The sequence below is a fragment of the Cygnus atratus genome, chromosome 9 (genome assembly GCF_013377495.2).
Source record: "Cygnus atratus isolate AKBS03 ecotype Queensland, Australia chromosome 9, CAtr_DNAZoo_HiC_assembly, whole genome shotgun sequence".
In the NCBI taxonomy this organism is placed as follows: domain Eukaryota; kingdom Metazoa; phylum Chordata; class Aves; order Anseriformes; family Anatidae; genus Cygnus; species Cygnus atratus.
Window position 1 is genome coordinate 4,291,426 of NC_066370.1, and position 14,196 is coordinate 4,305,621.

General features: G+C 43.7%; 1 protein-coding gene across 8 annotated transcripts in view; it reads left to right on the forward strand.

Moving 5' to 3' along the window:
* Nucleotides 1-14,196, forward strand: part of DOCK10 (dedicator of cytokinesis 10) — a 150,881-nt gene that overhangs the window by 13,227 nt on the left and 123,458 nt on the right. The window contains exon 1 of one of the 8 annotated variants that reach the window (XM_050712495.1): nt 10,049-10,345. The exons of the other annotated variants lie outside the window; for them this stretch is intronic. Within the exon in view, the coding sequence (XP_050568452.1) occupies nt 10,181-10,345 (165 nt within the window). The 5' untranslated portion in view covers nt 10,049-10,180. Of the gene's footprint in view, nt 1-10,048; nt 10,346-14,196 lie in introns of those variants that run through there. 8 annotated transcript variants of the gene reach the window in all.

The following is a 14,196-nucleotide window of genomic DNA, read 5'->3' on the forward strand; positions in this document are numbered from 1 at the left end:
ATCAGTTTACCTGTAAAGTATGGGCTCACGCTGGTGCTCTTCTGGATCAGGTTAGAGCTTCCAGCACTTGTTTCTCATAGGCAGATGTTGGGTTTCTCTGCTCTCCTAAGACAAACACTAGTTGTAGTGTGACTGGATGACGTGTGTCCCACAGAAGAGATACATACATCTACGTGTGGAATAAGGTGATGGACCCCCCTTCTCCATTACCTTTTGTAAGGTGATTGGTACCTTGGTCTCTTGAAATGCCAAGCAAGCGCTATCCCCAACCCAGGGGTAGCAGCAACAGCAAGACAGAGGCGAATCTCTTTATCGTAAGCCTTATCCTCTCACCACACCTGATTCTTGTGTCTCGAAGTGGTGCAAGCGCTGGGTCAGCAGGATGCCTTCACTTGGTTAGGGCACTGCCTTCCCTCAGGGCCTAGCAGTCCTTTATGGATGGTACTTGAGCTTCTGTGTTGTTTTCCCCTCAGATCAGAGGCTGATCTGTGAGATTTGAAAGCCAGGAGGTGCTGCCTTGGAGGGTGAGATCTGCTGATAAGCCCTTGCTGGGTGGGGGATGCTGTGCCCCAGCACATCACTCCACACGCTGCGGCTTCTGCTTCCACCCAGCGCCTGCCCTCAGGCAGCTGCCAGCTGATCTTTGTAAAGAGTAATCTGGTTGAATTCAGCGTCACTACATCAAGAGAAAGACTGAGTAATTGTAGCCAGGCCTGACCTTATGCTCAGCAGAGTGTGTTTAGTTGTGCGTACATCCCCTTATTTAGATGTAACTGTTCTTACCTTAGTGAACTGCTTGACAAAAGCATGAATGACAGCAAGGTGAGAGCTGTTGTGTTGGCTGCAAGTCTGTTACCACAAAATCATTGTCATGTTACATATAAAGTAATAAATGATCATTAATGTCTGACTAGAATCTAATTGGAGCACTAATTATATGTCGGAGTAAATTTTGGCAGAAATGAATGCTATCTCTGCATCTTAATTTCTGCCACAATTTTAAGAGGAAGTGGGGTCTGAAATTTGCAGTCTAAAAAAAGGAGCATGTTTGAAGGAAATCTGGTATTTTCATTTATTCACTTGGATGTCAGAGGTTCTAGTGAAAGCTTTGGCAGCATAGCCAACAAGAGTGTTTTACTTCCTTAAAAAAAAAAAAAGAGGGAAAAAAATAGGGTTAAAGTTCCAGCATGTAGCCTGTAACATTTAAATTATTTACTTATGCAGTTGTGCTTTCTCAACTGGAGTCCCTTAAGAATGCCCAGCTGCCAGCAGAATGAGAGGGTGGTCCTGGAAGCTGGTCATCTATTTTAAAATGTAATTGCGTATTCAGCGCAATTAGAGAACTGATTGCTTCCCTAAAATAAATCAATGCATTTGCAAGCATAAATAATTAAGACTTCTTGAAAAGCACTGTCTGGCTGTTTTGTTCTTTATTTTCAACTTGGGTGGAGAAGTCTTGGAAGACTAAATAGAGAAGAGGTCAACATTTGGGCACTACCTAAGATTATTACGATGCCTTGGAAGTTCGTTTGAGATGTGTCAAAACAAAATACAGAGTGACATCACTCCTGTTATATGCTAAATCTTTTTTCTTTTTTAGTAATGCTCTGAAATGTTTCTACAAGGACAGGATTTTTTTGTGAATATCAGTTAATAAAGAATAGTAATGGCAGGTATGATGAACAATAAAAACAAATGACTTGCAACCAGACATTTCATTCGGTGAGAAAGAAAGCTCTTTGCACATATGTGTATTTAGCTTCTAGTTTCTGCTCATATTTTAATCTCCTTTGGAGTTCAGTATTAATCTTTCAAAACACACATGTTACTAATCAAAATATTATTCTTCTAAAGATTTTTTTTTGCCTGAAATACCAACCAGAAGACATATGTTTGTAGAGACTGTGTTACAGCTTAACAAATATAGACCAAACAACTTACAGTTGGGTTGGTTTTGCTAATTTTGTAGTTAGTTGAATAAAGAGCCTTGTAGATGTGAATGTTAATTGGTACCAGCAGCACAGGTTCATTAGTTTTGGTTTTTGTATGATTTTATTCTCTTCTGGAGTTCAAGTAAAAGGGAGTGAAAGCATGATAGGAGATGTGAAATGAAAAACACATGTTGCACAGGAAAGCTGTCCAGGGTACAGAACACCACAACGTAGCTCATTAGATGCTAAAATAGCTGTTGTCAGTTTGATATTGTGAGCACATTCTTGTGCTGTGAAAAAGTAAAGCAAGAGTCTTCACCACGAAAGCAGTGAGGCCCTGTCCCAGGCTGCCCAGAGAAGCTGTGGATGTCCCATCCCTGGAGGTGCCCAAGGCCAGGCTGGATGGGATTTGGACAGCCTGGGCTGGTGGCAGGTGTCCCTGCCCTTGGCAGGGGGCTGCAACTAGGTGGCCTTTAACGTCCCTTCACACCCAAACCGTTATAGGATTCTATAAGATCACTTGGAAAAGTGCAGGGTGCATTTTTGTTATTTTGTTTACAAACATACAGGCAGCTCCCACTTCTATAAAATGATTTGTCTAGTGTAGGCCAATGTTTTATGCCAACCGGACTCTATGTACATGTTTTTCTGTGTAGAAATTCATGATTTTCCCCATGCAGTTTAGTCTTACAAGTGCCAGGGCTGGAATATGCATGGTATAAAGAAAAGGGAGAAAGCTGCTTGGATTGCTCTGCCTGGACCCATCAAGTTTGGGGCTTTTTGAGCAGCATTTAAAAAAAAAAAATCTTTCCGTAATGTTTACATCTTGTAAAAATTCCAGATTCCCGGTTCTTAATTTCTTCCTTTTGGAAAAAACTGCCATTGGATTTTTGGCACTGATAAGGGGAAAAAAAAATCCAAAGCCACATTATTATGGAAATAATATGTATTCTTCCTGTGGGATCTTTCCTATCAGATAAAAGGATACATCTGCAGCCACTCCGTTTGGGTGAGTGGGGCGATGGGACATCAGTACCTGAGACAATTCAGGTTTTGCTAGCCCCTGTATGTACAAATTTTGCTTTGCGTTTCCTACATCCATATTTTGTGCCTTATTTTCCAGCTGTGGAAGCTTATGCTTGAAAATTGAATGAGATTGTCCATTTTGTTTCCTTGATCCTGGCCGAACTCTTTGCATATGGGAGACTGTCTCAAAGTGAAATTGCCTTGAAATAATAAGCAAGGATTATACAGCCGACTTTTAGTTGAAAGAAGCCTGATTGGAAGCCTCTTATGCTCCTTCCTATGTTAGTTAGAAACAGAGCCTTCTGCAAAGTGAAATTGTATGGCCTAAATGGTCAGTTTATAGCCACTTGTTCCTGCCTTTGTGTTTAGGCTTTGGCTTGAGCAGCTCTTCCGCTTTGGTTGTGTTTAGTGCTCTCCCTCACAGGGCACAAATCTGGGCTCTGTTTTGCTAGGCTGAATAAGCCATGCTCTGACACAGTCATGGAATAATGTAGCTTGGAAGGAACTTCTGGAGGTTGTCCAGTCCAGCTCTGCGCTCACAGCAAGTCCAACTAAACCAGGTTGCGGAGGCCCTTAGCAAGTCAGATGTTCAGGCTCTGTGAGGATGGAGAGCCCACAGGCACTGCAGTGCCCTCTTCCAGTGTTTGACCGCCCTCATGGGGAAATGTCTTTATTGTATTTAACTGCAATTTCCCTTGTCACAACTTCTGTCTGGTGCATCTCCTCCCGGCTGTTTTTCTGCTATGGCTTATTTGTACAATATTTGCTTCCTAAAGCATTAGCTCAGCCTTAGTTGTTACTTCTGGTGAAAATTCTTTCCAGAGTTTCTCTTAACACACGGGGTTTTTTTGGTGCTGCGTCAGACAATGGATGAATGTTGGTAGCTCCAAATAATAGTCTACCAGTTTTATGGGATAATAAAAGTTCTTATAAAGCAAGTGCTTTAAAAAAAAAAAAAGAAAAGTTAAGCATTTTTATTTCCTGGTACATATTTAAGGAAACCACAACAATGCTCTTTGCCAGTCTATAAAATATGTAGTGTTAGATCCAAAAGCCACTGAAGTGCATTGAAATAGAGATTTCAATCGCTGCCTGTGGATTACAGTTCTTCCATTTTACTTAATCTAAAAAAAGTACCTGAGAGAAATCCCATCACTGAGGCTGCAATAGTAATAAATTACCCATCAAAGTGAGAAATGACTTGTGAATCATCGGGAGGCTTCACTTGAGTTGGAAATAAGAACGTGGCAATTATTTGCATGCAAGTTATATGTGTATGTCACGTTCTGTTCTGGGTTCTAGCCCAGTTTCTGTCACGAGCCTGTTGGAAATCTTTACTTCAGTCTTTTTATCACATTGTCTGTTTCCTTATCTCTTAAATGGCTGCAGTACATTGACATTATTACTAACCTTGCTGAGGGATCTGTCAGGTGAAAAGCTCTGTATTTTGGCCATGTGTAGTGTGGTAGTAACTCAGAGTACTCTGCACAACTTCTGCGTAGTACTTTTCACCAGACATAACGTGAAAGAGATGAAAGGAAAGCACTGTTGAGAAGAGGAGGGCAGCATTAGCTCAAGCAGTCATGGGCAATCTCTTCCTGTGGTTACCAGACTTTTTTTTTTTTCCCCATGCCAACATGTGATGGCTTCTGTTTTTAGCATGTAGAGTCAGAAAACAAGCTTCATGGCTCAGTCTCACGGGTGCTGCTGCTGTCCTGTTGGGCCTGCTCGGTGCTGTGACGGGCTCCTCACGGCCTGCCCGTCCTGGCTGCGCCATGTCCAGCACCACACTGCATAGATGGCCTGCAGGCAGCCAATTCTTTGTGCTTAAAGGCCTGATTATCGATCAATGTGAACCACGTGTGTTTAGAAGGGTTACATACAGCCATCCTCATCCTGCAGCCCTTCTTCTGGGCTGCCTTCTAGTTGTGGTGAAGCACGCCTAGCTCCATTAAACGGCTTGTGTAGTGCAGTTACGTTTTTCTTCATGTAAAGTCAAGGTTTTATAAATAGTCATTTAATGAACGTGCTGTTTGCGTTATCCTGCCAGGAGAGCTGTGCCTGTTGGTGCATTTGTCTTTCATGTACTACTCCCTAGAGGGTGCCATACACCTGCTTTCGGCAGCCCTGCTCGCTCTGGAGCCGGGTGGTGGCGGCGGTTTTGTGGCAGTGCCAGGAGGGTGCTACCCTGAACGTCCTGCAGTGCTGTGGGGCAAGACCCTGAGAAACGAGGTGGCTGAATGAGTTAAGCCTCTCGTGTAGTCACAACCACATACTGCTAAATGGGGAGTTTGCGCTGACTGTACTTGGTGCTGTTAAAATTAAGAATTGTTTGCGTCAGTCAAGGATACCTCCAGAAGGAAGTACATGCAGAAGTCTTCTGTCATTCGGAAACTGCTGAGCAGTTAGTGAAGTAAATGCTTCTTTCCCAGTTCACTAGGGAGTAGCTGGTGGAAAATAAAGAAATGTAAAAGCCTTTTGTGTCCTTCTAACTCTGAGTCACCTTTGGCAAGACCCTTGGGCCTGCTCTGCCATGTTGCCTCATTGTTTCTGGTGTTTAACAGTTTTGAAGCAACATCTTGATATACAGTGCATGAATGTTTTTAAATAACTGTAAGCCCTCAGCTGGAAGGTGTGTTAGACGGCTCTGAGGCTAGTCATAGCTTTTAGCAACCATGAGTGCATACGCTTTCTCTGAAACAAATGAGTGATCCCCTTATACACTTCAAAGCTTTTTTTTTTTCTTTTTTTTTTTCCCCTCAAAGCATATGGTAGCAGTAGTTCAGCCTAGCAGTGCACCGCCTCTCCGCTCGTCTGGATATGAAAGCTTTGGGACATAACCATGCTGGAGGAGAGGATAGGGCAGCTCTTGAGGAGGGATCCACATAGTCCCCCATCTTCCACATGCAACCTGACAGGGGACAGGGACAAAAGCATTGGCAATGCTGCCACGAGGTTATTTGGCAGCATGGTATCCACCATGTCCCGCTGCTTGCTTTAGGGACCCAGTTGTTAGATGAAGCTCACTGAAAGGCTTCAGTTCCTATCATTCCTCAGGCATGACGCATGAAAGGAGAGGAGATGTGTTAACGACTAGTTTATTTCATCAAGCAGACTGCTGTAAAGACAGCCTCTTGGAGTATTTTTTATATCTGACCCAAGTCCTGATGCTGATTGCTCATGAGCTGGTTAGGATTCCACTGGTTGTTCTGAAGTATCCAAGCATGAAGAGGGACTTTCAAACTTGCGTGCATATTTTCGCTATGTTTGACTTGCAATGCCTTTAAGAAAACAAATTCTGGAGACATGGACCTTTGTTGTGTCTGAAGAAAATTCCCTTTGCTAGGAAGATAATGTCTGTCAGCTCCTTTTGTTTTGGAGGGATGATGTGAGTGATAAATTACATCATGCTGAGAGATAACAGTAGCTCACCAAAATTTCGTTGATCTTTGTATGCATCAAGATAGAGAATGTAATTTTGCTGTTGTAACTTGCTTGAAATGTTTGCCTGCTACTGCTGGACCTTTCCAGCAGTTCTGCTCTAACTGTGGGTCTCTGCATGGAGCTGTGACAGCTGTCACCACATTGCCTGTGTGTTGTTGGGAGCCGTTTGCAATCTGTACCAGGAGGTGGTAGATGGAATAGTAACTCATGTAAGATAGACTTGGAAAAAATTAAAGACTTCTTCCCGGGAGAATAATTCATGCTTTAAAATGGCCTTAAATTTGATGACATGTTCAAAGTTCACAAAGAGAAAAATTAATGAAATAAAGAAGGCTTGTGGGAAGGAAACAAACTTTTAAAATTATGTGCTAAAGGGTTATGAAAGGGGAGTGCACAAAACTATTTGGTAGTATCTTTAGAAAGTGTTGCAGTCTGCAGAAACAGAAGTGCAGGAATATTTTCAGAAGAGACTTAAGCCAGTGCTTGGAAGGCGAGGGATTTACACTTCGCTGCAGACCTCCTGTTAGAGTCAGTTTGCCTTTTCAGCCCGTGGCTGCCTGTTTGTAGAGCTGACATCTCTTTCATGTGGAAGCTGAGCCTGGATGGTGGATAGCTACTAGCTCAAGAATCCAGATGCCCTTGACCTCTGCTTTCTTACCACAGACTTTATAAGACATGGCAAGTGTGACCCACTTCTTCTGTTGCACAGCTTTGCTGCTGCACAGACCCAGCCCTTGGAGCTGCCAAGGACTGGGTCACTGAAATCATCTGGTTTAAAATAACTCTCTTGCCTCTCCGTGTTTCAGTTATTTCTTTTTTAAATCAGGATTCCTCTAGTGGTCTGCTTCCCAGCCTGTTCTGTAAACTGTCATGCTGGTGTTACACGGCTACTTGAGCACAGCTGAAATGACTGGTGGTGAAGAATGGAGTGCGAGTGGCAGCGGGTGGATTTGAATGGGGATATTCCTGAGCCCAGCCTTGTTGCCAAAGTCTTCAAAACGGGGAATTAAGGCCCTGCTTGCACAAAGGAGGATTTTGCTTCTCAAAGGGTTTCAGTGCATTCAGCTTCTGGATTAAAGTCCTAATTAACACAAAACGGTGCTTGATGTTTCACTGTAAGAGTAACTAATGCTGTTAATAGTAGCTGCATAAGCATAATGTATGCTGATGAGCATACCCCTCCATTTACAAAAATAAAATTTGATGGTGTGTGTGTTGCATGGGATGTCCTGGCATTTTTATTGGGCTGGGAAATTTCCTTTCCATGCTTTGTGAGATTTCCTTAAAACAGAAATGTTTGGTTTTTAGGTTCTTTGTTTCTTAACAGATTGGTGGTTTTTTCTTTTTTTTTTTTTTTTTTTAATTCCCTGTGTGCATTAGCTAAGTTTTTGCAGTTCTTGAATTTTGCTTATGGCCTGAAAGGCCAGTTTTAGCTGCTTTTGGCTTGTGTAGTTTACTTGGTTTTGGATTAAGTCTCATTTTTCTTTGGTAAGAGATGCTATGCCAAGATTATGTCATTCCTGCTTGTATCTAATAATATCTTAATCCCCCCAAAATTGTAATGAAGTCACTTGGACTGCTGGCAGGGAACAGTTTGATCCAAAGACCACTGAAATGAATGAGATTCTTCACTGGGAGCGAAGCAAAGCTTTGGGTCAAGCCCTAGGGTGCTATTCCATGTGCGTGTGCACGTGTGTGTGTGTGTGTGTGTGTGAGTGTTGGAAACCAAAATTCATAAAAATCCCTGCCAGCTGAACCCTGGTGAGCAGAAGTTATCGTGCAGGCACACACAAGATGTGCTAGCAGCCCCAAGGTAGCAGAACAGTTGCCGTAACAGCCAGCAACAGACATTATGCAGGAAGTCACCCAAGCCCATATTGATGTTGCTGGAATTAGAGTAGGAATTCAGCTCTGCCAGCTGCCAAGTGCATCTTCTGTGTGGCCAAGGTATCAGCCTCAGTTCTGGAGCAGGCAGGGGACTGATGAAAATATAAACAATAGCAGCAGCAGGCAGGATTGCAGATTCGGTGCAGAAATCGCACAGCTGTGCCACTGTGCTCTTGTAATCGCATTAGAAAAGTCAAACTAATAAGCGTGATATGCGGCCTCCTCTGTAGGGCAGGCCGCCTATGGGCACACACAGCGTTTCAGCACGTGAAGTCGGAGCCGTGCGGGTGGCCGAGCCGGTAGGTGCATTGGCAGAGCTGTGCGTGGGGTTGTGCTGTGCCTGCTGCTGCTCCTCGCCCTTTCTGAATGCACTCAAAGCAAGCTGCTGTAAAGCAGGGCAAGAAATAACAGCAATGGGCTAACTGCTTTTAAAGGACGTATTTAGTTTTCCTGGCGAATGCTTTAACTAAAATTGTGTCCTTTGCCAGAGTGCTAAGCAATTAAACTCTAATCAAATCCAGAAGAAAACATTTCCATGGAATGCTTTCAGTGCAGTTCCTGCCTGAGGTTGTAAGAAGGAGTGTTATTTACAGAGATTACATTAACTTGCATTATAAGGTTGCAAGGAAATTGATGACAAAGCTCTCGTGGCTTTCGTTAGGAATCAAAGCTTTCTGATGAAAGGTAAATATGTTTTTGGATGCACATGTAATAAAGTTACACATATTAGCTTAAAAGCAGCTTCTCTGGAAACTGTATTGGAAATTTAGTCTTCCCAATGTGTAGGAGAAACCCATTTTCTGTGTATATTTTTAGTGTTAACTTCCTCTCGAGTGCTCTTACCTTACGCTATGCACCATTAGCCCGTGCTGGGTTTCCAGGTCAGCCGTGTGATTTCCGAGCACCTCTGAGTGCTGCTTGCATGGCTTGTCCAGCAGGAGCCAGAGCGGCTACTTGTTCCCACTGCCTGCCTGCAGCTGCCCCCATCCTGATGGGTAAAAACAAATGCTTTCCCCTTACCGTTCTTGGAAAGTCACCGGTGTCTCGTTCAGTGTGAGACCCTGTTAGCAGAGACCCCTCTCAACACAAGCCTCCTATGTAGACGTAAAAATTTATTACTCTGCAGAACAAATGCATGTGTGGGAACACGCAACAACTGCGCTATTGAAAGGCATTTCAGAACTGAACACTGCTGGTTCTCATAGAGCCACAGCTATTTTAACATGAGCTGGATGAAGCAGTCCAGATTTTTTTTTTCCACTAGCTACATTTAAAACTCAAATGAGCTTGCTGTGCTTCAGAAAATTGCAAGAAGTGAAAAGATTACAGCCCAAATCCCTCAGTGAGCTTTAACATTTTTTAACATTTTTTAGCATCAAAAAAACCCTAAGCGAAGTATTTTAAAAACAGCAATGCTGCTAATGAGAACTAATAACTTTCCAGATGTTTGCTGTTATTTTGCTGCACATGACTTTTTTTAAAAGGTATGTAAACTGATCCTGCCAGTTGTTGATGGTTGTGTGTGTAAGGAGCAGCTGGTTTGCTTGGACTCGGAATTTTCATACTTTTCAGTTCCATGAAACTGGAATCAGAGGAGGAGGCTTATTGTACAAGAGAGGGAGCACATTTTCTCGTGTGAATTCAGAAGCAGAGGGAGAGGGGGAGAGAGCAAAGGATCGTAATACTGCGTGTGCTTCAGTTTCAGGGATCAAATCTTTCCTCTATCTGCATCCAAGCTATTCGGTTGTGATCAGATGATCAGAGCTCAAGGAAGCGATTGGAGAGTGAGCTGGCTGCAGCTGCACTGTAGGCTGTTTTCAGGGACAAGGAGCCACTGTTTTTCAAACATAGCATAAACATAGAAGTTATTTTGTAGGCTTCAGGATGCAGATATGGGTTGTGCTGCCAGCATTGTTCTGCTTCAAGCCTTTCGTTCTGTGGTACAGAGGAACTGTCCACATATTTGTAGACGACGGCGACGAGAGGAGTTGTCACATGAAATCCTGCCACTGGATAGCGATGATGAAATGAGCAGACCCAGGACTCTCATCATAATGGTACAGTATACTTTAATCAGCAGAGAGAGTTGTCAGAATTATTATTACAGATGCTATGCCATTTATTTTCTTTGACTATGTAATCGGAGGGAGAGCGTTTGACAGGCTATTTGCAACTATAGATTATTCTCCTGGTGGATTTGCTGTCTCTGGTCTCAAACACGGCTGAAATGTTACTTTAATCTCTCGCTAAAGCTGCGAGCTACTCGTAGGCTCAAGTAACTGTTCTGTTTGTTTAATTTACTGATGGGTTTTGTTACTATCTGTGAGACGAGCAGCTTTGGAGCCTGTAGTGCGGTCGTGTTTTACTTCAGACTTGGAATTCCAAACAGCAGACAGCTTACAAAATGTTTACTAAGTCTGTTCGTCATAAAAACAAAAACAAAACTGAAAGATAGACAAAACCCCTTTACTTTCACCCAGGATGCAGCTGGAATTTATATCGAGTTGTTTGCAGATCAGCTCCCATATGTCTTTGCTGCAAACTGTTTGCAGCAGCAAGATGTTTGCAGCTCACCACTTCCCGGCTTAGTGAGTTTCCTCAGTTCTGTAACAGAGGGGGGCTCAAAAGCCTCTGTCTCCGAGTCATTTTCTCTCTGAATTAAAACTGGTTTATTTTTATTTTGTGCTTGGAATATAATAAGCAGTATAGCTTTATGAGGAATAAGTGACGAGGTTGTTTTCATTACAAATCATTGCTTCAGCATGGAGAATGTGCTGACCACCTAGTTATTGCTCTTCCTTGCTGATCCACGCAGAATGAACTTCACCGTCTTGAACCATCTTGAAGCAGCTCAGGTCCGAGATGGCAGCGATTTAATACTGTGTGGCTCTTGGTAAAAAAAAATAAAAAATAAATAAATAAATATATATATATATATATATAACCAAGACACTGCAGATAGTATTTTTGCCAGTTTGTCAGAGTGATCAGGTATAGCGTTTGAGCGATGGAAAATATTTTTGTTGTTTCTTTCTCCTCTCTATGAAGGATGCTATGATCAGGGCCAAAGCACATCCCCAGACACCTGGCTGTAATACAGAGCAGTAACTTAAACGTAGGTGGGTGATGGTAACATTGGAGAATTTAGTAGCTGTCATGAGGTCTGGCAGCGGTTTGAATAGAGCATTACTGCCCATAGAGGCGTGTGTTGCAGTCATGGCAACTATAGTAGCTAGGATCCAATCCAAGCTGTGCTTTAATTATCAGCTGAGAGTATTATCCAGTGCCGGGGTTGTAGCTACTGGTCACAAGGACGGAGAGCATGGATTTCGCCATTGCAAAGCTGATGTTTAAGCATCTTTTGCTTTAAAATCCAGTATATATAAAACAAACTTTTTTTTTTCCACATCTAATGGTTAAATAAACTACTTCAGCAGCATTTAAACAAACAGTTGTCTCCCTCCCAGTAGTAGTTTCGAGCAAAATGACTTGAGAAAGATCTGGAAGAAATTGCAGCATGTCAGAATATGAATCGTCTGTGCAACTTGCCTCATCCCTCGCTACAGAAGGGTGGGCTTGGGCAAAGTGGCAGCAAACAGCGCACCGCGCTCCCTGTACCCAAACACGAGCTAGTGGTAGCCTGGGTTGTGGTTCTCTGCTGGCAAATCCTGCGAGTGGGGCTCTGAGAAGTGAGGCTTTACCAGGAGCTGTGGAAGCTTTTGGCAGCCCTGCAGAGATGCCCAGAGGGGGATGCCCAGAGGCACTGAGCACAGCCAGGCGTCCGTCTGTCACCTGCTGCGGGGGGTGAGCTTTGGTCTCAAGCACCTCTGCCTGTGGTAGTAACTCCACGAAGGAACAAGACAGCAGCAGTTAATGCACTGGTGCTTATCCTGTCAGAGCTGCCCTTTCCCAGGAGATCCGTGGGATCCCTGTCTGCCCCAGCTCCTTGGAGAAGCAGAGGGAGAGCAGCCCAGCCCTGCCACGGGGCTGGCTTTGGCACGGCAGGTGCCGCAGGGGGAAGCTGCTGGGCAGCTTGGAAAAATGGTCATCCCTCTTGCATCTTTCCTTGCAGTTCTGGATGGGTGTTACCACTATGTTTTTTTGTTTATAGGCAGGCTAGAAGCAGTTAATTGCATAACTATCTAAAATAAATCCTCATCGAGCTTTGCAGGGAGGCATACCAGTGATGGGGAGAACTGGTGAGTTCAGAAGGAAGCGCTGCTTCAGAGCACTTTTGTGACAGGAATCGATGGTCCTGGTTCCACTAAAATTCGTGTGTTACTTGAATAAGCAGCATGATAAAGAGGACTGGAGGCTACTGCATCTTAATGAAGCGTGTGTTACAGTCCTAACCATTTTTTTTTCCCTTGGTCTGTTGTAGATCATTGAAGTTTATGTCTGGATAATACAGTGGAGACAGTTATGTAGACAAGTAGAAGAGTGTTTAGTTCAAAACATCATTATTCACGTTGTGCAGATAGCAGGAGCTAAGCTGATCCCAACTAGACCACTGAGCCCGCAGGTCTGAGGGCAGGGGGTGATTGGGGTGCCCAAAAAAGAGAGGCCAAGAAGTCCCAGGGCGCAGAGACCCGAAGCATCCTGACGTGCCGGGCTCCCCTGCTGGGGCCTGCTGCGGGTGGGCTCCTGTCAGCTGCCGAGCTGGCACTTGGTCTGTCTGCCTCCTTGGAGCTGCAGTGCCCCCGGGGGCATGCTTCCTACTGGGACTGTTAGGATTTAGTGTCGACCCTGGAAGATAAACTGGGCCTCCTTTATGAATGTTTTTTTTTTTTTTTTTTTTTTTTTTTAAGTCCCCAGCTCTGCTGCATGTTCTCACGAGTTTGTTTGCCCTGGGAGAGAAAAGTAAAATTTAAATGTTGCCTTGACATGGCAAGCAATCCTGAGGCTGCCTGTACTAAAATACTTGCAGTAAGTGTACGGCACTACAGATGTGCCCCATCTTCCTTTATTAACTCTGAAATGGAACATCTGTGTAGGTTGTCCTAGGAATTGTGCCTTTAATGGTCATGTTTGCAAACATTACAAATGGAAAAAAAAAAAAAAGGCGTTAGAGGAAGTCAGTTTGCAGTTCTGACATGAAAATATCTGGCCTGTAGGTATGGATAAAAAAAAAAAAAGGCAACATCCTTTTTTACACTTCTAGTTGCTTATCCCGTGCCATATGAATTAAGGCTGTTTGTGCCCTTCACTTCTGAGCGTGCTTTGCTCGCCTGTGGCTCTGCCGCTCCGCAGCCGGGAGGAGCGGTAAGCCCCCCAAAACACACCTCCCTGCAGAGTCAGGCCCAGCAAGGCAGCCCTCCAAGGAGCTGGGGGCTGGAAAAGAGAGAAGGTCCCAGTACAGCTTGCAGCTATCGCTTGTCAACCGCCTCATAAGCACTGTCTGAAAACTGTAGGTGTTGCAGCAGGCGTGTCCAGCATCCTTACTGAAAACGAGGACTGATGTCTTTGTTCACTGATTTATTTTTTTTTCTTTTCCAGTTTGCTGGTTTAGAAAACTGGTATTTATCCTTGGGTAAGGCAGATTAGTACTCTGACTGGATCCACAGAACAGTGGAGAGACGTAAAAAAGACAGAACTGGAAAACGTCTGTCAGTGTGTCATCTTCTGGACAGAATCCTGGGAGCTATCAGAAACAAGCAATATAAGTATTCAGCAGCCACTAGCTAGACATAGAAGTTGAATATTTGCATCGAATAGACCATCTTGTTATTTGTTACTTATCAAAAAAAAAGTCCATGAGGTAGTTAGCTTTGAGATATTAAAAACCTGTGCAGAGTATATGCAAATGACTACATGCTGTTTTTTTTTTTTTTTTGGGGGGGGGGGGAAGGGGAAGATACCTGAAGAAATAAAATTTAGTTCTTGGGGTTATGCAGAACTGTTTGGAGAG